At 47.4% G+C, this 23,583-nt stretch overlaps 1 protein-coding gene across 8 annotated transcripts in view; it reads right to left on the bottom strand.

The window, feature by feature from the left end:
- The window catches only part of SNAP47 (synaptosome associated protein 47), a 107,058-nt gene that overhangs the window by 11,917 nt on the left and 71,558 nt on the right, over positions 1–23,583 (bottom strand). For 6 of the 8 annotated variants that reach the window (XM_029588284.1, XM_029588282.1, XM_029588278.1 and 3 more), the window contains one exon: positions 20,692–20,810. The exons of 1 other annotated variant lie outside the window; for it this stretch is intronic. In XM_029588284.1, coding sequence (XP_029444144.1) covers positions 20,692–20,810 — 119 coding nt within the window. Of the gene's footprint in view, positions 1–20,691; positions 20,811–21,281; positions 21,367–23,583 lie in introns of those variants that run through there. One more of the 8 variants, XM_029588285.1, reaches the window with a different exon arrangement.

Below are 23,583 nucleotides of genomic sequence, written 5' to 3'. Positions count from 1 at the left end.
GCACAGGGAACTCACTGAAGCAAGCAGACTAGACAGCATTGGAGGACGTTGCCAAGTCACTGGATGAGCAGAGGAAGCTGCTTTTTATACTTCCTCTGCCCTGGCTGATAGAGAACAGGTGAGGTCATTTAAAGGGATGGGTCCCTTTAATTCTGTGGAGGGGGCGTGGCCTAGTGCTAAAGCATGGCGGCGGCCATGCTTTAGCACTAGGCCATGCTCCCTCCACAGGGGGGGCGTGGCCTAGTGCTAAAGCCTAGCACTAGGCTAGCCTAGTGCTAGGCTAGCACTAGGCTAGCACTAGGCTAGGCTAGCACTAGGCTAGCCTAGCCTAGTGCTTTCCCCGCGGGGAAAATCCCCTCCGTGGGGATTTTCCCCGCGGAGGGGAGACGCCGCTGGGGGGAAGCAGGACGGCTTCCCCTGCAACGGGCAGGGGAAGCAATGGCCCATTTTTGTTCCAAAATATAAAGCTGTCAATATTGATCCCCTCCTCTCAAACTGACAGGTACATGGTCCAGAGCAAAACACTGAAGATTTTCAAATATATGATCTTTATTGATACAATGTTATACTAAGGGGTAGATTTTCAGACGAGCGCGAATAGCCTACTTTTGTTTGCGCTCCAGGCGCAAACAAAAGTACGCTGGATTTTAGTAGATACGCGCGGAGCCGCGCGTATCCACTAAAATCCTGGATCGGCGCGCGCAAGGCTATCGATTTTGTATAGCCTGCGCGCGCCGAGCCGCGCTGCCTCCCCCCGTTCCCTCCAAGGCCGCTCCGAAATCGGAGCGGCCTCGGAGGGAACTTTCCTTTGCCCTCCCCTCACCTTCCCCTCCCTTCCCCTACCTAACCCACCCACCCGGCCCTGTCTACACCCCCCCCTTACCTTTGTCGGGGGATTTACGCCTCCCGGAGGGAGACGTAAATCCCCGCGCGCCAGCGGGCCTGCTGCGCGCCGGGCCGCGACCTGGGGGCGGGTACGGAGGGCGCGGCCACGCCCCCGGGCCGTAGCCACGCCCCGTACCCGCCCCCAAAACGCTGCCGACACGCCCCCGGAACGCCGCGACGACCGGGCCCGCCCCTCGACACGCCCCCGACACGCCCCCCTCCGAGAACCCCGGGACTTACGCGAGTCCCGGGGCTCTGCGCGCGCCGGGAGGCCTATATAAAATAGGCTTCCCGGCGCGCAGGGCCCTGCTCGCCTAAATCCGCCCGGTTTTGGGCGGATTTAGGCGAGCAGGGCTCTGAAAATCTACCCCAAAATGTGCACTTAGTCTTTCATCTTTATACAGCTGCATTGTTCAGTGAGTCATGTACTCAAATGTTCTTGTTGTTTTATCCACATAAATAAAATCACATGGACAAACAATTATGTATACCACACGAGTAGATGAACAAGTAGTTAAATATTTCAACAAAAATATTCTCAGTGTCCTTGAATGGAGAAATTGTTTTTGTTGTATTGTGATTTTACAAATTCCACACTTACCACATTTAAAATGACCATAAAACTTTCTCTACTCAAATTACTAGTCACGGCTTTTTTTTCCCTTTGACAACATAGGAGGATATAAAAGTTCTTTTAAATTCTTGCTTCTAGAATATGTCATCCAGAAATCTGCTCCATCTAAATCTGGGTCAAGTTGATTTACATCTTCCAACACCATTTTTCTAAAAGTGAACAATAACTGATGTACCAGGCATCGAGGACTCCAACTGCTGTGATTTTGAATGATTGATATGGACAGAGCAATAGATGGATTTTCTTAAAAATAATTCAACGATATAGTATGTATGAATCTGTCAAAATCCATTCAGAATTGAAATCCATTATGTGAAGAGATAGGGTATGTGTGAAAGTCCTTTGATTAATAGGGCTGTCTCATCTAAGCCTTAATGGATAAGTTTATTATTACAGATTCCTCCATGATTGCACCCTTGTTACTGGTCTGGTCCATGTGGATGAAACTCGTTTCCTCTCCATTTCTTCCAACTGCTCCTGTCTCACCAGTAACCATGATCCCAGTCTAAAAAAAAAATTCCACTTGTCGAGACCTTCTGTTCTTCTCCATCTAATGAGCTCCTAGAAGAGCTATCAAAAGTAACTCTTTGAATGTCTCTTATCATGATGCATCCAAGGATAAATACTGCCTCTTTTGTAATCTTGTTCATCTCTATTAAACTAACTTAAATTGTCACAATTCATTTCTATTCTTATCAACTGATACTTTCAATTCCGTGTATTGATAAAAATTTCTGTAACCGTTTCTGTTTTCAAACTAATTTTCTCATCCAATTCCTGTTTCAGATGATTTGGCAATTCCTGAGTTGAGTGAATAATTAGGACCATCAGAACCAAAGAACACTTGTTTAAAATAGAGTTCCACTTCTCAACAAATTAATGCTCCTCTGTAAATAATCTAGGCTCTTTAAATATTCTTAATCCTTTTGGAATTCTTTCTTGCTTACAATACTCAGCTAATATTGCAGCATACAACTCAGTTCTTATAAAAAACTCTCCTATATATAGCGAATAACTTAGTCCAAGAATTGTAAGATATTTTAAAACCTTCTGTTTGAAACAATGATGGTTGAAATAAAACTGGATACAGTTCTTGCGAGTATCTGAAAGCACTAAAAGCATGTTAAACAGATGCCCGACAAGGTGCAATCACTTAGACTAGAAGACATTGTAAAAAGCTTTTGGTCAACTAGTGCCTGACATGATACTCTAAAACCATACAGCTACTGGTAGAAAATAAGATGCAGACATCTTTCCAGTTATTAGCTGTTCCTATATATATTGTACATATGCTACAACCCAAGAGACCTACAAGCTTAACATTTTGTGCCCTGTTAGTTTTAGACTTTGGGGGGGGACTTTCCTTGTAATTCTTGGTAGTTGGTTTTTCTTCCAAGGAGGTTAAAACTTCAGTGAATCAATATCATATATTCAAATATCTGGAAAGATTATACTAGGTCTTGAAGCCTAGCCAAATCTTCAAGAAATGGTTAGTGGCTATTTTCTTCAAGCCATAATGATAACACACTGGGCCGGATTTTAAAAGGGTTACGCGCATAAGGTACACGCGTAACCTTTTTAAACCCCCCCTGCGCGCGCCGAGCCTATTTTACATAGGCTCGGCGGCGCGCGCAAGCCCCGGGACGCGTGTAAGTCCTGGGGCTTGCAAAAAGGGGCGGTCGGGGGCGTGGCCAGGGGGCGCGGTTTTTGGTCGGGAGCATGTGGGCGGTCCGGGGGCGTGGACAAGTGCCCTGACATAGCGGCCTGTGTTGGGGCCTGTTGTGCCGGCGCGCGTAAGTTACTACTGCCCAGAGGCAGTAGTAACTTTTCTGATAAAGGTAGGGGGAAGGGTTAAATAGGGCCGGGAGGGTGGGTTAGGTAGGGGAAGGTGTGGAGGGGTGGAAGGAAAGTTCCCTCCAAGGCCGCTCCAAAATCGGAGGGAACGGAGGCAGGCTGCTTGGCGCACACAGGGTGCCGATTTTGTGCAGCCTTGCACGCGCCGACCCCGGATTTTATAAGATATGCGCGGCTACGCGCGTATCTTATAAAATCCGGTATACTTTTGTTCGTGCCGGTGACGGGAACAAAAGTACGCGCACGCGTATATTTTTAATATCTACCTCACTGTCTAGTAAGAGACACACAAAAACTATTAATCACTAAAAAAAAATCCATCATCTACTATGCTGAATTACCACTTCAGCTCTGAATCAAAACAGAATAAAAGTCTGTCTATTTATTCCAATTTTTTTTGTAGTGGATGCTTGGGGGGAACTAATCCTTCAGCTTTACAAGCTAGTCTACTTATCAAAGCTCAAAACCAAAGACATAGGGCCATAGACTGGGATTTAGTAACTCCAGAGCCTAAACTCAGCTTCTGCTGCTGACTTTGGGCAGTTTATTTTAACTCTGCCAGAGATTTGACCGCACCCAGGCAAGATATAAATGGATAAATACATATGGAATTTGTTCTGTTTCTCCTTTGAAAGCTACAATCTTTTGGAATTTCAAATCCAGAGAGAAATGCAGTCATGCTTTTGAACTATAAGCATTGTAATACATCAAATACCTGAAAGGTAGAGGTGGAAAATTCCCCATTGCCTGCTGCTGGCTCAAGCGAAGTACAAAATGAAAACTAGCAAATATGAGACAAAACAAAACAAACAAAAAACAAAGCAAAAGAAAACAAACCTAAATACATAGAACAGTCTTTTAGTGGAAATAGTGGAGGCCAAAACAGTGACAGAAATCAGGACAACTCCGGGTTTCTATGACTTAACTCATGGTTTCATCTTTCAGGTAACATTCAGTATGAAAAAAAAGTGAAGAGAGTCATACATTTGGGGGTGCAAAAAAATCTAAGGGAACAACATATGATATGGAGTGAAGTACTGATGACCACCAATCAGGACGGAGCTCTTTGGACAATGAAATCCAATGATTTCACGGTAGCAAACCAGTGGACAATGCTATGACCAGAAGTAGAGAAATGCTAAGGAGCATAGGGAGAGGAATAACAAGTAGGGGAGAAAAAAAAGAGAAGTGGTCCTGGCCTCTGTGCATGTTATTGGTGAGATCTCTCCGGGAGTGCTATGTCCAGTATTGGAGGCCAGTCTTCCAAAAGAATATAGTTAGAACAGAGGCAGTCCAAAGAAGGCCCGGGAGGAGCCACCACATGTCGTACAAGACCTTCATTTTAGCACACTTTATAAAAACATGGTTACGGTTTCATTTTTTTCTCCCCCCATCTGTGACACAGATATCAAACCGGGGCCACAACAGCTGGAGCAGGAAAATGGCTGACAGGGCTCCCAAGGCTAACCCACCCCCCACCCCCCCCCCCCCCCAGCCAAAGACCCATAGGAGGGCAGCGCTTTGGGGGCTGTCACAGTCTGCCCCAGCTGCCGACTTCAGCTTTCAGCCGGACAGCACTGCTACGGGTCCTCACTAACCGTGGACTTGGTGCCAGTTTTCAGCTTGAAAATACACCGCACACTTCCCCCCCCCCCCCCCTCCCCCTTGAAAAATCATGCCAGCGACGGCGTCATGCCGCAGACATTCACACTGCTTCTTTCTGTGGCATCTTTCCCCAAAGACAGTAAGGTGTTAGATTTTAAAATGTCCAGGTAAAAATCGGTCTCTCTCCAAATCAACAGCTTATTAAAACACTGTCCTTGAAACATTCTGGAAAAGCGAGCTACTGCAGGAGACCTCTGTGAAAGTAACTTTTCTTTGGTTTTGTAATACGTTGGCCGCTCACATCACACCGAGTCAGTGGCAATGAGGAGTCTTGAACTTCTCCTGCTTCACAGTCCTGATGCTGCAACTGGACTATGCCTGCTCTTAACGCTGGGGCTGCAATTGCCTTTGGCAAACCACAGGACAAACTCTGTGCAAAATAAGCCGTCTGTTTATATAAATTTGAAATATTCAGAACTTCGCTACCGTTATTACGGAATTAACATTTTTACATGTTAATCTTTGTTATTATCTGTAATCTGCAAACACAACAAATGTATGGGTATGAGGGTCTTGGGCAGGAAGGGCTAAATGTAGCTGCAATAATAGGGTGAAAAGCATAATTTTACCAGATCAGACTAGTGAGCAGTCAGCCTCAAACCCCAACCTTCCTTTTTCGCCCCCATCCTTGACCACAGTCCTTAGGATAATATCAACCTATCTCCTCCCACACCCCATAACATTATGTCAGCTCTGGTTAGCAAGTAGACACAGGCTCGGCCACAAACCACAGGCACGTAAGCAGGCAGCCCAATCGCCCGTACAGCAAAGCACAAGGAACGATGCCCACTCAACCACAAAATGAGGGGCTTTTTTTTCTGTGTGTCTTTTTGACGTAAACGCTCCATGGTGAAGCCCTGACATCTCTGCATTAAAGCACTCAAATCACTCTCCGTCCTCTTAAGGACTTCCAGCTCTTGAATGAAGTGAGCACATCATTTAAGTCTCTGGGCCAAGAAATATAAAACTGGTCAGTGTGCTGAGCTTTTTCTTTTAAAATGCTAGCGTTTTCTAAGGTTTATGTGCCTCCCTAGCCATATGCTTTAACAGGTGTTAAAAGAAGTGCTGCTTCTTCCTCTGCAAATGTCTGCCATGCCAAGGCGCACCAGTAAATTGTAAGCTAGCATTTCATCAATGCAAAAGCTACTCTGCTTGTCTTTCCATCTCCGAGGTCAATCACTTTGCAAGTTACTCAAAATTCATTTTTAATCAGTTTGAGATCTATAGGCTTGCAGGTCGCCATAATGACCACCTGAAAGCTTTGAAGAGGGAAGAAAGAGATATCTTAATTTCCCAATAAAATACACTGGAACAACGGACGTCTAAAGAAACAAAGTGCAAAGTATAGCAAATGGTTTGACTACAAAGGAAATTTCGCTCTTTAAAAAAGCCCCAGAAAAATTGGCAACTGTAAAAATGTTCAAGCAAAGGTTATTTCATTACTGAGATTCTATTCTGCAGCTTTGCATTCACAAAAGGGCCGATATTCTCAATCCCAAAAGGGAACAAAAATTACTCGCGATTGAATTTTAGGTTAGCACAGGAATGGGGATAGCACCCTTAGCTTTCTTATTTTCTCTTCTCTCGCTAGAGCGCAATAGTGTCTCTGCTCACCAAAATGTCACAAATCTGTGTGCTGCGAGTTGGTAGCTGGAATTCAGTTCAACATAAACAGATATTCATATACACACAAAAATACCTCATGACAATTAGCAGTAGAAGATCAAGATCAAGAGTTGCTTACCTGTAACAGGTGTTCTCACAGGACAGCAGGATGTTAGTCCTCACATATGGTTGACATCATCAGGATGGAGCCCAATCAAGGAACACTTTTGTCAAAGTTTCTAGAACTTTGACTGGCACCTACTGGGCATGCCCAGGATGGCACTAACCCTGCAACCAGCTGGGGTCCCCCTTCAGTCTCGTAATATAACAAAAGTACGTACGAAAATAAAATAAGAAAACGTAAACGAACCCAACTCCATGGGGTGGCGGGCGGGTTTCGTGAGGACTAACATCCTGCTGTCCTGTGAGAACACCTGTTACAGGTAAGCAACTCTGCTTTCTCACAGGACAAGCAGGATGGTAGTCCTCACATATGGGTGAGTACCGAGCTGAGGATGCCCGAGCAATGCACCAAATGCACCCAAAGACGTGCAAGAGGTACAACAGGGATGGAATTTGGTTAGGAGGGCATCCTGAACCCTAACGGGTCGGTGGAAGGATGTTGGTAAGTCAAACTGAAAATAAGTTGCGTAGAACAGACTGGCCGAAGATGGAATCTTGTCTGTCAGCCTTATCTAAGCAATAATGGGCTGTGAATGTATGGAGAGAACTCCAGGTAGCAACCTTGCCTTTGTCAGGAAGCGGCACCAAACGAAGGTGCGCTACTGAGGTTGCCATGGCCCTTATAGAGTGTGCTTTCACACAGTCTTGGAGTGAAATGCCTGCTTGCTGGTAGCAAAAAGAGATACAGTCCGCCAGCCAGGAGGAGAGGGTCTGCTTTCCAACAGGATTTCCAAGTTTGATGGTATCAAACGAAACAAACAGTTGAATGGATTTCCTGTGGGCTGACGTGCGGTCCAGATAGAAGGCTAGAGCACGCTTGCAGTCTAAGGAATGCAGAGCCTGATCTCCCGGATTGGAATGGGGCCTGGGAAAAAATGTAGATAGGATAATGGATGATAAATGTGAAATTCTGATATTACCTTTGGTAAAAATTTAGGGTGGGTGCGGAGCACCATCCTGTCATGCAGAATTTTAGTGTAAGGCAGATAAGTAACTAATGCCTGCAATTCACTAACTCTGCAAGCGGATGTGATCGCGAGCAGAAAAACTACCTTCCAGGTGAGATAACGGAGATCAAAGGAGTGGAGAGGCTCAAACAGAGGGTTGCATAAGCCGTCCCAACACTACATTAAGCTCCCAAGCAGGGGCCGGAGGGCGCAGTGGAGGTTTTAAATGGAGCAAGCCTCTCATGAAGTTTGATACTAAGGGTTGTGTCGAAATGGAGACATTTCCTATACCCTTATGGTACGCAAACACTGCACTGACATACACCCTGATAGAGGAAGTTTTTAGGCCTAACTCTGAAAAGTGCCAGAGACAGTCCAGGAACCTCGCAGTGGAACAAGTGAAGGGGTCTATGGACATGGAAGTGCACCAGACCATAAACCTATTCCATTTAGAGCGATAAGACCTTCTCGTTGAAGGCTTCTGTGAAGCCACCAGGACTCGGGATACCAACTCTGAAAGGTTAAGAGGTTGGAGTATTAACCTTTCAACATCCAGGCCATCAGAGACAGAGCCTGGAGGTTGGGCTGGTGCAGGTATCCGTCGTTCTGAGTTATCAGAAGGGGATCCTTCCCCAGGGGAATGTGCCAGCGTATTGATAGGTCCTGGTTGGAAACCAAATCTGGCGTGGCCAGTGGGGAGCTTTCAGAATCATTAAGCCCTTGTCCTGCCGGAGCTTCACGAGAGTCTTTGAAATGAGGGGAAGTGGAGGGTACGCATAAAGGAGACCATTGGCCCAGGAGAGGGCGAAGGCATCCCTTAGTTGCGAGTGGTGACTGCGAATGAGAGAGCAGAAGTTGTCTACTTTGTGGTTGTGGACCGACGCAAAGAGATCTATTCGAGGGTAGCCCCAACGTTGGAATATCGAGTCCACTACAGTGTGATTGAGAGACTACTTGTGATGATGGAAAGTGCTACTCAGCTTGTCCGCTAAGAGATTGTCCACTCCCGGCAAGTAGGTTGCTTTGAGGCACATCGAGCGGGAAAGGGCCCATGCCCATATCTGTGCAGCTTCCTAACACAGGAGGTAGGAGCCCATTCTCCCTTGTTTGTTGATGTACCACATCGCAACCTGATTGTTAGTTTGAATCAGGATGGCTTTGTTTGATAGGCAGTCTGGAAAGGCCTTGAGGGTATATCTGATCGTCCTTAGCTCCAGGAAATTTATCTGGTATCTGGCTTCCTCTGGAGACCAGGTTCCTTGAGTCTGCACGTCGTCCACATGTGCACCCCACCCTAGGTTGGATGCGTCTGTTAAGACAATTTGAGGTTCTGCAGCCTGAAATGGAAGGCCTTGAATGAGATTGGAGTGGTGCATCCACCAAGCTAGAGACAGACGGAGATGTTTGGTAACCTGGTCAATGCTGGACATTGATTGACAAGCTTGAATCCACTGGGATTTTAGAGTCCACTGCATGACCCTCATGGCAAGGCGAGCCACTGGAGTGACATGCACCGAGGATGCCATATGACCCAGCACTATGAGGAAATGACGCGCAGTTGAAGATGCTCAAGTTCGCATGTGATGCACCAGAGAGGTTATGAGGAAAGTGCGATCCTGGGGGAGGAAGGCTTTTGCCTGTAGTGTGTTTAGGTCGGCCCCTATAAAGGAAAGGGTTTGGGATGGAACTATCTTGGATTTGGGATAGTTGATTAGAAACCCTAATGAGATCAGGGTATAGATAGAGAGTCGCAGGGAGGCTAATGCATCCTGTTGAGTTGGAGCCCTTATCAACCAATAGTCGAGATAAGGGTAGACATGCACTCCCAGATTTCTGAGAAAGGCTGCGACTACCACTAGGAACTTGGTGAATACTCGTGGAGCGGACGCTAGGCCGAATGGTAGTACATGGTATTGGAAGTGACGAGAGCCAATCAGAAATCGCAGGAATTTGCGATGAGAAGGAGTTATGGAAATGAGAGTGTAAGCGTCTTGGAGATCTAGAGAGCATAGCCAATCTCCTCTTTGTAGAAGAGGAAGTAGAGCCCAAGGTTACCATTTTGAATTTTTCTTTCTGTAAAATGTGTTTAGGGTGTGGAGGTCCAGTATTGGACGAACACCACCTGACTTTTTTGGTATCAGAAAATACCAGGAGTAGAACCCTTGCCCCTGTTGGGAGAGGAGCACCGGTTCTATTGCTCGGATTCTGAGGAGGATTGAGACCTCCTGTTCGAGCAAGAGAGAATGGTCAGAAGTCCCCCACGTCAGCCGAGATGGGGAGTCCGGTGGAACAGTCAGGAAGTTTAGATGGTAACCCTGAGTGACTACCGCAAGCACCCACTAGTCTGTGGTGACTGTATGCCAAAGGTTGTTGAAGTGGCAGAGCCAACTGCTGACCGGTATGGTTGGAAGAGGAATTTGGCTTACACTCTCTAGGAAGGAGTCAAAACCCTGACGCTGGCCCAGGCTGAGAGGCTGGCTGAGACTTTTGAGGCCGAGACTGTCTGGATTGACTTTTTTGGTAAGGTCTGGAAGGATGACCTCTAGAAGCTGGAGGATAGAATTTTCTTGGCTTGTAGGCTGGCCTTTTAGAGTCACGCCTGAAAGTTCTCTTTGGGGTGGATGGAAACTCAGACGGCACAGAAGAGAGCTGGCTCAGCATTTCATGATGGTCCTTCAGCTGCACCACAGTCTCGGATTTTTTCACCAAAGAGATTATTGCCTACACAGGGTAGATCAGCTAACCTGTCTTGCACTTCTGGTCTTACGTCTGAGGATTTGAGTCAGGCCCGTCTTAATACCTGCTGCAGACAGTCTAGAGGCAGGGTAAAAAATATCATATGCGGCGCATACCTTATGTTTTCCAGCATCCAGACCTTTTTGAGTCAGGGCATAAAGCTGACTTTAGAGTTGCTCTGGTAAAGATTCAGAAAAATCATGGATCCTCTTAAAAAGGTCTCTGTTATACTGAGTCATGTATAACTGGTAAGAGGCAATGTGAGATATGAGCATTGAGCCATGAAAGACACATCCTATCAAAAGCATCCAGGGATTTTTGTTCCTTCCTTGGAGGTATGGAGGAATGAGGTTTTGAATGTCGTGCCTTTTTCTGGGTCTATTCAACAACAACAGAGTGATGATCCAGCTGTGACTTCTGAAATCCTGGAGCTGACTGTACGAGGTAAATTGCATCTGTCTTACGGTTGACAGGTGGGACTGAACCTTGGTGTTCCCAGTTTTTCTTGAGGAGGTCAATCAGGATTTCATGAATAGGGATAGACATTATCTCCTTAGGAGCATCAAGAAACTGGAGTACTTCCAGCATCTTGTGCCTACAGTCCTTTTCTGTCTGAAGTTGAAATGGAATGGTTTCAGACATTATCTTGATGAAATTAATGAAAGAGAGATTTTCTGGTGGAGACCATCATCTTTCATCTGGAAGAGAGGGCTCTGAAGGCAGATCATCAGTATCCTGGGAAGTATCATCAGTCCAAGGATCAAAAGGCTGGTCACCAGCTCCCATAGGATCTCCAGAAGGGAGGGATGGTGTTAATCCCAAAGGCATCAATGGCATCGAAAGTGGAACCGAAGGCATCGATGGGGGAACCGACAGCATCGATGGAGGAATCAATGGCATCGATGGAGGCACCGAAGGAACTGGTGTTATCGATGGACGAGTGGGTGGTAAGATCCCAGATGGTGGAATGGGTATCTGTGTTTCCTCTTCATCCGATGATAATGGAATCGGAGTAGAAGGTACTGGATCCACCAGTACTCTCGGTTCCAGTGGTGGAAGGGCTCTGATCAATGCATCCAGTTTACCCAGTGGCGGTGCAAGCGCTACGGGAATCGGATCAGTGACCGGCTCGGGAACCGGCACCAGCATTGATGGAGGTTGGAAGCCCTGAAGTGCTTTTCCGATGGCCTCTTGGATCATCTGATCCAATTCCTCTCGGAGACCTGGGGCAAGTAACCCTGGCTCCGGAGTAGGAGGCAGCAGTGGCGTAGCCGGAGGGTCCACCAGTGAAGGTGGAATCGCGGATCCCTGCACCACTGAAGGTGGGGAACGCCTCGGTGACCCGGTCACAGAAGAGGATGGGGCCTTTTCTGGACGGGGCTTCTTTGTCGGTGGCTCTGTCGACGTCGATGCAGAGGACGTGCCTGGATCAACAGACTGAGCCTTCCGATGCCGGTGTCGACGCTTTTTACGAAGATCTCCTTGGTCCTTTTCTTGAGGAGGCAAGGAGGTGATCGACACCCTTGGAATCATCGACGCCAGTCGGGCAGCAGCGGTGTCCCGGTGCTGACGAGAGGTCAATGGAACCGGCTCAGACGAGGTCGAAGCTATCGATGGAGCCGGGTGTTTTGACTGAAAGAGAAAGTCCATTTTCTCTAAACGAGCCTTGCGGCCCTTCGGTGTCATTTGGGCACAGTTGGCGCAAGTTTGGACATCATGGTCGGACCCCAAACATAAAACACAGACCCTATGCAGGTCAGTCAGGGACAATGTCCGAGAACAGTCGGGGCACTGACGAAAACCCGATGCCATGGCTTCGACAAAAATTTAGCCGTGGTGTGGTCGATGGCCGGTAGGCCCTGAAGGAATAACTCAACAGGAATAATCCGCAACTAGGGTAAAGCCTTACCCTTTCGACCGTGGAGTGTAGATATCGATAGGGGGACCCCTATCGGGTAAAATGTTTTGAAAATTTTGAGAGAAGTTCCGTGAGGAAAATTCCTGTCAGGAATCTGAAGAGAGCTCCTTAAGCTGCGTGGCTACTGCTGAGCGGAAAAAAGAAGACTGAAGGGGGACCCCTGCTGGATGCAGGGTTGGTGCTATGCTGGGCATGCCCAGTAGGTGCCAGTCAAAGTTCTAGAAACTTTGACAAACGTGTTCCGTGATTGGTCTCCATCCTGATGATGTCACCCATATTTGAGGACTACTATCCTGCTTGTCCTGTGAAAAGCATTTCAACCAGCTATATGAAAGCAGACAAAAATCAGCATTTAACCAATACTATACAACAATCAACATACTTCACTGGAAGGGATCAAAAATATACTTAATGGCCATGGGCTTGCCTATAAAGATCATTTCAGATCATAAGAGGCAGAGGGAGAAGGATACACTTTCTTCGTCCCTCCATTTCTAGAAGGGGGTCCCTTCAGAACATGGTGTGACATACTGGATGCAAGTCTATCAAATATACATCAATACTGCAATGTTGTACCCACTCTGCTGCTTCACACCTATTTCCAATACTAAATAGGGTAAAAAAAACCTAGATAAATTCATGACTCGAGGGGTAATTCTGGAACTGCCTGCACTGGTAGAGCGTCTTTACTACCATTCTTTTATTCATGTGTGCTTTCCTCGTGAAAATTCTCCCAGAAAAATCACCCGCACACATTTACATCTGCCAATGTGCATGCCGAATTTTTTTTTCCAGGGAAAAAAAAAAATCACACACACTTTTGAAATGCAAAAAAAAGATGTGTGTGTAATTCCAAACCCCGCCTGGAGAAAAATGCCTCTTCATGCTGCGGGTAAAAGTCTGTGCATAAGGACTACTGTATGCATACCTTTATCCACATTCTGGATAAGTAATTTTGCAAAAGCCCAATTTCAGGGATAAAGCACTGTTTTACCTACAGAAAGGGCTTTAAAAATTATCCTCTTAAAGACTAAGGGCACATTTAAAGGTTCTGCCAGAAGCAGAGCAAAAAAAAGTACAATTTAAAAAAAAAAAAAAAAAAGGTCTGCATGGACAAGCTTGAAAATGACATCTTTTGCCTAAGCACTTAATTTCCTGCAACTTTTGGAAGAGGGAAAATGCCACAAGAAAAAAAAAATTATATAAAATGCACTGCAAGACTTTTGCCCAGAAGTTCTAAACTGAAATCACATAGTGCTGTCTCGAAGGTTTTGCTTTCTTGCTCTTTTTGCAGAAATCATTCTCTTGCAGAAGCTGCAAAAACTAAGGCCTAGAATAGATTAATCATTTTGCTATAAATTTCGCATGAACAGTGCCCGCGATTAAAAAAAAAAAAAAAAAGGGGGGAGGAGGCATGGTTAGAGTAATTTGAGAGAGACAGACACTGACTCTTTATAAGACTCTCATATTAGGCAACTGTTTATACCACTGTAGGAGGGTCAACTAGTAACTCGAGGTGAAGCTTTGGTGGTAGTCTAGGGTTTGGGGCCAGTTTTACATGCACAGTATACATCAGTGAACATTTGATGTGATTTGGAGTAAGGAAAGGTGCACAAAGATGAGATATGTACATTGTACTCTCGCCCTAGCTTGATGCTTTCTCTACCTAGGTGCTACCAAGCTAGGTCGAGAGTATATTGTACAAATCTTATCTTTGTGCTCCTTTCCTCATTCCAAATTACATCAAATCTTCACTGATGTATACTGTGCTGTTCGTACATCTGACTGTGCATGTAAAACTGGCGCCCAAACCCTAAACCACCACCAAAACCTCACCTCGAGTTACTAGTTGACCCTCCTACAGTGGTATAAATAGTGGCCTAATGTGTGCACCACCCCAGAGGTTCTCTCTCTCTCTCTACTCCCCTCTACTCTCCTGCCTGAAATGGGATTTGTGATAAATATTGCAAATCCCGGTTCGGATAGCTTAACGCCAGGAAAAAAGGTGTAGCTAAAGGTGTAGCTATTTTTGGTGTTAAAATATGCGCTAGCTTAACACCCAGAACTTTAAATGCCACTCATTTTCATAAACCCCACCCAAACCTCTCCCCCTTTGAATACATTTTCAAAATTTGCATTCATATTGCATGATGTGAAAAAATAACGCCCTAACGCCCGAGATAACACCCTAATGCATTTTGATGAATGACCCTGTAAAAATTTGTAGGCTTTTTATACTTTTCAGTTTGCTCCAGAACTAAAATCCTAAAAAAAAAAAATTGTTTTAAATTAAAGGGTTTCTCATATATGAATATCAGTTCTAAAAAGATTGCTTTCATATTAGTACGAATTACCAGACAACAGTTAAACTCATTTTTTCCTCTTTAATTGGACACTTTGTAGATTGTGACACTTGCTATTGAATCAACAGAAAATAACTGTCCAAAGATGATAGCATACAGGAAAATTAGTTCTTATCTGTTAATTTTCGTTCCTGTAGTACCACGGATCAGTCGAGACCGTGGGTTGAGCCTCCTGTCCAGAGGAGGCTGACCGACCAAAACTGAAAGGGTATCCTATATCAGGACAGAGCCTACCCTACAGCCCTTCAGTATAACAATTGTCAAAGCAGAAAAAACAACAAACGTAAACAGGATCAAGCAAGTAACCGAAAAGCTCAATTGAGCAACTCAATAACAGTGTAGAGAACATGGTAGAACTAAGCGCTCTTGTATATACTTGGTTCGCAACAACCAAGACGTCCGGTGTAATCGTCCGGTGTTCAGTTGCAAATGAAATATCGACTTCTGAGAATCTGCAATAACAAGCTTCGAGTGGAGAGTAAGAAAAGAAAAAAACAGGAAAGGGCGTCTGGACTGATCCGTGGTACTACAGGAATGAAAATTAACAGGTAAGAACTAATTTTCCTTTCCCTTTACATACCCAGATCAGTCCAGACCGTGGGATGTACCAAAGCTTCCCTAAACCGGGTGGGACCGAGACACTTGTCGCCTGAATCGCCCAAAGGACCCAAAAACCAGTGCTTGCACATCCAGGCGGTAGTGGCGAGCAAAAGTATGCAGAAACATCCATGTAGCGGCCCTGCCAATTTCTTGTGGAGAAAGCGATTGGCTCTCCACCCAGGAAGTAGCTTGAGAATGCAACAAATGAGCCTTTAGGCCCTCAGGAACCGCCCGACCTTGACAAATATAGGCCAAGGAAATTGCCTTCTTCAACCACCGCGCAATAGTAGTCTTAGAAGCCGGTTTGCCCCGATTAGGACCACTCCAGAGGACAAAAAGATGGTCCGAGACCCGAAAGTCATTGGTGACCTGGAGATACCGGAGTAGAACTCGTTTGACATCAAGTCTGCGAAGGTCGCCTCCGGCGGTACCCACAATGTCCTCTGGGAAGAATGCTGGAAGCTCCACCGACTGGTTGACATGGAATGTGGAAAGTGGAGATAACCTTCGGCAGAAAGGAATGCACCGTCTTGAGAGAAACTCCTGAATCGGAAAAACGCAAAAAAGGTTCCCGACAGGACAATGCTAGGATCTCGGAAACACGACGAGCAGAAGAAATAGAGACTAGAAAAACTGTCTTGAGTGTGAGGTCCTTTACCGTAGACCGACGAGAGGCTCGAAAGGGGCCACACAGAGAGCCCAGAGGACGAGATTAAGACTCCACGAGGGGCAAGTAGAATGAACGGGTGGTCGCAGATGCTTGACTCCCTTCAAGAAATGAACCACGTCCGGGTGGCCTGCCAAGGGGTGACCCTCGACCCGTCCAAGGAGAGAGCCGAGAGCGGAAACTTGCACACGCAGGGAACTGAAGGAAAGGCCCTTGGAGAGACCCTTCTGTAGAAAAGAAAGAACCAACAAGACTGGAGCGGAGCATGCTGAGATGCCCGACTCCGCACAGTCTCAAAAACCTTCCAAACGCGCACGTAAGCCAGAGAAGTTGACTGCTTCTGAGCTCGCAGTAAAGTGGAGATAACCTCCTCCTTATAGCCCTCAGGCGTCTCCGTTCAAAAGCCAGGCCGCTAGACAAAAGCGATCGGCGTGGTCGAAAAATACGGGCCCCTGCTGAGCAGACGAGGAAGATGGCCTAGCCAGAGAGGTCCGTCCGTTGCCAGGTTGACGAGATCCGCGAACCATGGTCTGCAAGGCCATTCGGGAGCTACCAGGATCACTGGCCCTTGGTGGAGTTCTATTCTTCGGAGAACTTTTCCGACCAGAGGCCACAGAGGGAACATGTATAGAAGAACATCCGTGGGCCAGGGAAGAGCCAGAGCATCCACTCCCTCCGAGCCGTGCTCTCTCCAGTAGCTGAAGAACCGGTTGGCCTTTGCATTGCACAAGGTTGCCATGAGGTCCAGGTGAGGGGGACCCCACCTGTTTACGTTCAGAGCCATGGCTGCTTCTGAGAGTTCCCACTCCCCCGTATTGAGAGACTGACGACTGAGGATATCGGCCTGTACATTCTCCTTGCCTGCTGTGCGGGAGGCCACCAGGCACTCCAGATGCCGTTCCGCCCAGTCAAAGAGACGGCTGGCTTCCAGGGCCACAAGGCGACTGCGAGTGCCTCCCTGACGGTTGATATAAGCCACGGTGGTGGAGTTGTCGGAAAGAACCCTCATCGCTTTGCCGCGTATCAGGGGCAGGAACTCCTGCAGAGCCAGACGCACCACCCGGGCCTCTGACCGATTGATGTGCCAACGAGACTGAACAGAAGACCAGATCCCCTGGGTGGACTGGGACTGGCAGACTGCACCCCAGCCCAAGAGACTGGCATCCGTGGTTACTATCGTCCACTGTGGGGATTGAAGAGGCATTCCCCGGAGCAGGTGAGGAAGTGAAAGCCACTACTGCAAGGCAGTGACAATAGAGGCCAAAAGCGGGAGAGCTACGTGAAACTGTTCCGACACCGGCTGCCAACGGGATAGCAAAGCTCTCTGTAATGGTCGCATATGAGCAAATGCCCAGGGGACGAGGTCGATGGTGGAAGCCATCGAGCCCAAGATCTGAAGGTAGTCCCAGGCCGTCGGAAGAGGCAGCGAGAGAAGATTCCAAACCTGGTCGATCAACTTGAGAGCCCGTGCCTGAGGTAAGAACACCTTGCCTATCCGAGTGTCGAAGCGGGCTCCCAGGAACTCTAACACCTGGGAAGGCTGAAGTTTGCTTTCGGGAAAATTCACTATCCAGCCGAGAGATGCAAGGAGAGGTAGAACCTGATCCACTGCCTGTCTGCAGAGAGTCTCTGACTTGGCCCTTACGAGCCAGTTGTCCAGATAGGCGTGGACTAGGACTCCTTCGCTGCGGAGGGCTGCCGCCACCACCACCATGACCTTGGTAAAGGTTCGTGGTGCGTAGCGAGGCCAAAAGGCAGCGCTCGAAACTGAAAATCCCGGTTGAGGATGTGGAAGCGAAGATACTTCTGGTAATCACGGTGAATCAGAATGTGGTAGGCCTCTGTCAATTCGAGAGAAACGAGGGACTCGCCGGGGTGAACCGCCGCTATGACTGCTCTCAAGGTTTCCATGCGAAAATGTGGGATCTTGAGGGCTAGGTTGACCCTCTTAAGGTCTAAGATTGGCCAAAAAGCCCCGTCCTTCTTGGGAACCACGAAGTAAATAGAATACTGGCCTGCGCCGAGCTTCTCCTTCGGAACCGGGACAACTGCACCCAGACTCAGAAGCCTGGCAAGGGTTTGCTCCACCGCTTCCCCGCTTGAGACGTCTGCATGGGGAGAATACAAAGAGGTCCGGTAGATTGTGAACAAATTCTAAGACGTTACCGTCTCGGACAATGTCAAGAACCCACTGGTCAGACATGATTTTGACCCATTCCTCGAAAGACAGGGAGAGATGACCGCCCAGAAAAGGAACAGAGGAATGGGTCAACCGAACTTCATTGTGTGGTGGGCTTTGGGGTGGCGCGCTGAGACTGTCCCTCACGGAAGGAGCGATGCCTACGAAAGGGCTGAGACCAAGATTGAGACCGGGAAGTAGAACCTCTAGAGGAGCCACCTCGTCCGCGGGGCGTATATCTCCGCTGACCCTGGAAGCGGGGACGGGAGGGTGTAAAGGATCGAGATTGTTTCGGGCGGTCCTCTGGTAGCTTATGAACCTTGTTTTCCCCCAAGGAATTAATAAGCTGCTCAAGGTCCTCTCCAAAAAGCAACTTACCTTTGAAGGGCAACGTGCTCAGCCGTGCCTTGGAGGACGGGTCGGCGGACCAATTGCGCAGCCAGAGGAGTCGTCTAGCAGAGACTGCCGAGACCATCGCCGTCGCCTGGACGCGGAGGAGGTCGTAGAGTGCATCAGCCCCATATGCTATGACGCCTTCCAAACGCTCAGCCTGCTCCTCCTCTGCAGACAAGAGGTCCTGGGTGCCGAGTAATTGTTGAACCCACCTAAGACTTGCCCGCTGCATGAGACTGCTGCAGATAGTCGCCCGGACTCCCAAGGCCAAGACCTCAAAGATCTGCTTCAGATGGGCTTCGAGCTTACGATCCTGTCCATCCTTCAAAGCCGTCGATCCCACCACAGGGATAGTAATGTGCTTGGTGACCGCTGAAATGGTGGGAATCTTCAGCATGTCCAAGCATTCCTCCGAGGAGGGGATAGAGCTTATCCATAGCTCGCCCCACCCGGAGTCCCGCTTCGGGAGCCTCTCATTCTCGCAGGAGCAACACCTTATGCATAGGATGAAAGGGAAAAGCGCTTGCCAGAGCCCTGAGTCCCGCCAGACTGGGTCCATATCCTTGGGCAAGGAGGCCGTAAGCGTGTCCGCAGGGGGCCCCTCCAGGCCCAGCTCCTGAAGGACAAAAGGGATGAGATGCTCCAACTCTTCCCTTTGAAACATTCGGAGGACTCTAGGATCATCCCCCTCCAGGGGTGGGAGCGCGCTCGCCAAATCCACTGTGGGATCCGGATCTGGAATAATTGGGGCCACCGGGGGGGGTCAGGAATAGGGGACACCCCCAGGACCACCCGCACCCTAACAGACCCCTGAGGCTCCAGGACAGGGAGAGCGGGCAACGGTGCCGGGCGTGGGATTTTTGGCGGGGGGTTGGGGGGGGGGGCCTGGGGTAGGGTCCTCCTCCTCCTCCTCCTGCAAGCTGGCCAAATATGATTTATGCAGGAGAAGGACAAAATTGGGAGAAAAACGGGACCTGGATTTCCTGGAGGGGGGGCAGAAGGGGAGGTGAGGGAGGGTCAGGGACCTCATCCTGGGGGGGGCATGGGGCTTAAATCGGGGGGGAAACTCCCTTAAATTTTGCTCCCCAGTCCCAGGCAGCTCCGAATCGGGAGATGCCGAAATCTCCAAGATGGTGCTGTTCCCGTGGTCTGCCGACACGGGAACGGCCTGGCCATGCGCTGGGGATTCCGTCCCCGGGGTAAATTTGCTTGCCCTGCCGAGGAGGGGCCTTCCTAACCCGGCAGGCAGGCGCGACGAGGGCTCCCCACAGGCTAGGCAGGCGTTTGGCCGCGGCATCCTTAGCGAAGAGGAGCCGCGAGCTGAAGAAAAAAAAGCAGCTGAAAGCTAAAAATAGCTGACTGACAGCTCTGCCAGCAGGAGCGGAGGCAGGGGAGTGAAACCTGCATGCTCCTGTGTCTGGCTGCCGGCTAGACTCTAGCAGGGAAAAAGGCAAAGTTTATTTACTTATTATTTAATCTTTTTTTTTTTTTAAAGGATCCAAACTGAGAGCAAAAGAATGCAATGGAGCACTAAGCTCCCTAGGCAGCCAGAGGGGGGAGACGAAAGACTGGACCACCAGCCTCGGTCCCCACACCAGGAAGCAAACACGGACTTAGGCTATGCCCCGCACAAGGGGCGAAGCCCCCCCTCCCCCCAAGTCCGGCAAGAGCCAGGAGACGGGACCGTCTCCTGCAAAGGAACTAAAATCAATTAAACTGAAAAGGTTTTTAATTTTTAAAAAACATTTTTTTAATTTAAAATCCTACAAGATTCCCCAAGGAAATAAGTACTTGCTTGATCCGAAAGAAAGAAAGAAGGAAGAAAGGCTGACTAGCCCAAATCAGGAGACCGCAGGGTGAGCTGATCCATCTGCTGGAGACAGACAAATACTGAAGGGCTGCAGGGTAGGCTCTGTCCTGATATAGGATACCCTTGGTCTGTCTCCATCTGCTGGACAGGAGGCTCAACCCACAGTCTGGACTGATCCGGGTACGTACAGGGATATGAGTTTTCAAGGGCACATGGAGTACCCCCTTCTCGCTCTTTACAGGGTTTCCTTACCTGTTTGAGTTCTTGAGTTTCTGCTTCTGACACAGTCTGCTCGTCCATCTGTAGTTGGCTCTGTCCTGCTCCTCTTGGAGAGGCTGTGGGCTGTACCATGTTGTCAACAAAACTGGCCACTGGAAAAGAGAGTCAACATAGTCAAGAGTGACATCGTCTCAGATGTGTGTGAGCTGCCAGTGAGAGAGAAGCGAGCACAATTAGTGGTTGTGTGAGGGCTGCTGACATGAGAGGAACATGCCCTTGTGTCATTTGTTCTGCCAATATATCAAGCCTAAACATCTCCAGGTAAATATCAAGTATAATAATGCAATTTCAGCTACAATATGTGAATACAGTCTTGAAACTGCAAATGGAACAAACAGCAGGGCTACAATGTCCACATGTACCACATCAAAGCTATCATTCTCACATGTACATCATACAGCAATATATATGGTTGCCAATTTGTTTTATAGCACAGCACAATGTTATGGCACTTTGGTTTAAAGCTCTGGATAACCTTTGTCTCATCTATCTTGAGAACAAGTTAGTTGAGCATGTTTGTGTGTGATCATTAAGATTTTTGTAATAATTTTTTCTTAAGGTACCTTCTGATATTAAATTAGTCTTTTCAGTTTTTGCCTCAATGCTTTGGAATACTTTTCCCATCTGATTCACTTTCATTCAGGAAAACTGTAAAAACAAAAAACAAACCAAAAAAAAATATACCGTGTATATATATATATATATATATATATATATATATATATATATATATATATATACATATACATATACTTCTCGCCTTCTCCTTATGTTTTTTTGTTGCCTGTGTGGAGACCAGTGAACTCTGTTCTTGTCTGTATCTTTTATGCCGTTTGTTATGATTTTACTTCCATTATTTTATTTAAATTATTTCACATGACGACTATGGAACAGCAAGTTTGCTTACTTATAAACATGGTTCTCCACAGACAGCAAGGTGAATTAGCCATTATGCATGGATGACATCATTCGACACAGGCCCAGCTCTCAGAGCTCAGTAAAGAATTTACTGGGCATGCACAGGTGGTCCCTCGCATGCATGCTGCCTCGTCGGTTCCCCAGTCTCTTCCAGATCTTAAGCTTTAGTGAGATATTGGACTCTCCAGGGAGATGGGAAGGCATTAAGAATAAATGATTCATCCCGCTGTCCATGAAAAATTCTGTTTACATTTAAGCAAATTTGCTTTCTCCATGAATTAGCCATTATGCATGGGGAGTCCCAAGCTAAGGACCGCACTGCAAAAGCATTACTTAAAAAAACCCACCAAGTGGCAAGTGGACTATTGGGCGAACAGAACTGCCTGTCCAAAGTTAGTCTCCATGGATCATGCTGTTCAGACAGTAGTGCGAAATGAAGGTGCCCACAGATGACCAAACAGCAGCTATACAAATGTATTTAATTAATAGGCTTGGCCCTGAGATGAGCCATTGAAGTAACACTTAATGAGACTTGACAGAATCCACAACATGTAAGCCAGTCAGGACATAACAGTGCACTACACAGTCCACTAGCCAGCTTGGCAGGGTTTGTTTGGGAATATAAATAAATAAAGGGCAGTTGCCAATCTACTGGGATAAAAGGACATAAACAGTTGAGAAGCTGAACAGGAGGTGGGGTTCTCTTCAGATGATAAACAAAGGCTTTCTTACAGTGTGCATGTAGTTTCGGAACGAACACGTAGCATAGCAGCTCAAATAACGTGCAGTATAGATAACCCTTTCGGAAGGACTTGAAGTGAGTACGTAGAACAATCATATTGTGAAAAAACTGAAGGTATGATGAATATGAAACCAAGCCTGCAGCTCACTTACTCTTCGTGCCTAAGTGATGGCTACGAGAAACTTCTAAAGTCCAGCTTCTGGGCTGCTGGAAGGCGTGATGTAGGTGTGTGTCGCATCCTCATTTGATGGTCCTAGAGAGGTCTGTGAACGGGGAGAGCTGCAGAATCAACTAGAAGTTAAAGAAACTGAAGGAGCTCAAAGACATTTATTCTCAGGTCCTTTTCTTTCCAGATGTTCATAGACTGTTTTTTAACCACGTTAATCAAGAATGATCTGGAGTAGTAGAGAACCTTCAGAAGGGAGGTAATGCTGTAGGTAGTCTGGAAGGGGATCAGATGGAATCCTCCTTCTCTCCCGCCTGTGGGGAAACACTAAGCCACGACCCTGCTGATGAAGGCGACCAAGGAGGAGACCTCCATCGGTCTGGAGGGGAAACAGGGAACGGACAACCTTTAACTTGTGTCGGGGCTCCCCTGCAGAAAGAGAATCTATCAATTCATGGTGATGACTCACTCTCAGCGCTAGAAGCTCTTGCGGTGAAGTTAGAACTTGGAGCAGCCTGGCTACGTGGGGAAAATGTCCTCCCTCTTTGATCTACAAGGATTAAGGAGGCAAAGAAATTCTTCCCTAGCTCCAATAACTGGGCTCCTGCTCTGAGCCAAAGCTGGAGGAGAGTAATTCTCTTTAGAACCCCAGATCAGCTCATCCTCGCTCAGTGCTGCTGGCACAGCTGAAGCAGAACCCGGCGCGACTGCCGCTCTCTTTCAGGCTCCGAGACACTCTGCTGGTTGCATCACAACTTCCATCAGCCAGCATCTGCTCCATCGCTTTTGTTTTACCAATGTAATTATTTGTGATTAATCACGTAATAATAAACAAACAGGTAACACTTATGAAATTCCACGTCGTGAAATTCACCACGGATAGTGCTACCATCTGCAGCACAAAGATGACAACTTATAAACTGGCGGGCAGGTGCACATATGCGTGCATTCATCGGTCCTTGCCCAGGAAACTGGCTACTTTGTAACGTGTGTGCTCAGTTTTAAGTGGTTACACGCCTGTGTGCAGAAATGCCGCTTC

This window comes from Rhinatrema bivittatum, chromosome 2, assembly GCF_901001135.1.
Source record: "Rhinatrema bivittatum chromosome 2, aRhiBiv1.1, whole genome shotgun sequence".
Taxonomy (NCBI): Eukaryota; Metazoa; Chordata; class Amphibia; order Gymnophiona; family Rhinatrematidae; genus Rhinatrema; species Rhinatrema bivittatum.
This window is presented reverse-complemented; position numbering and strand designations above follow the sequence as displayed.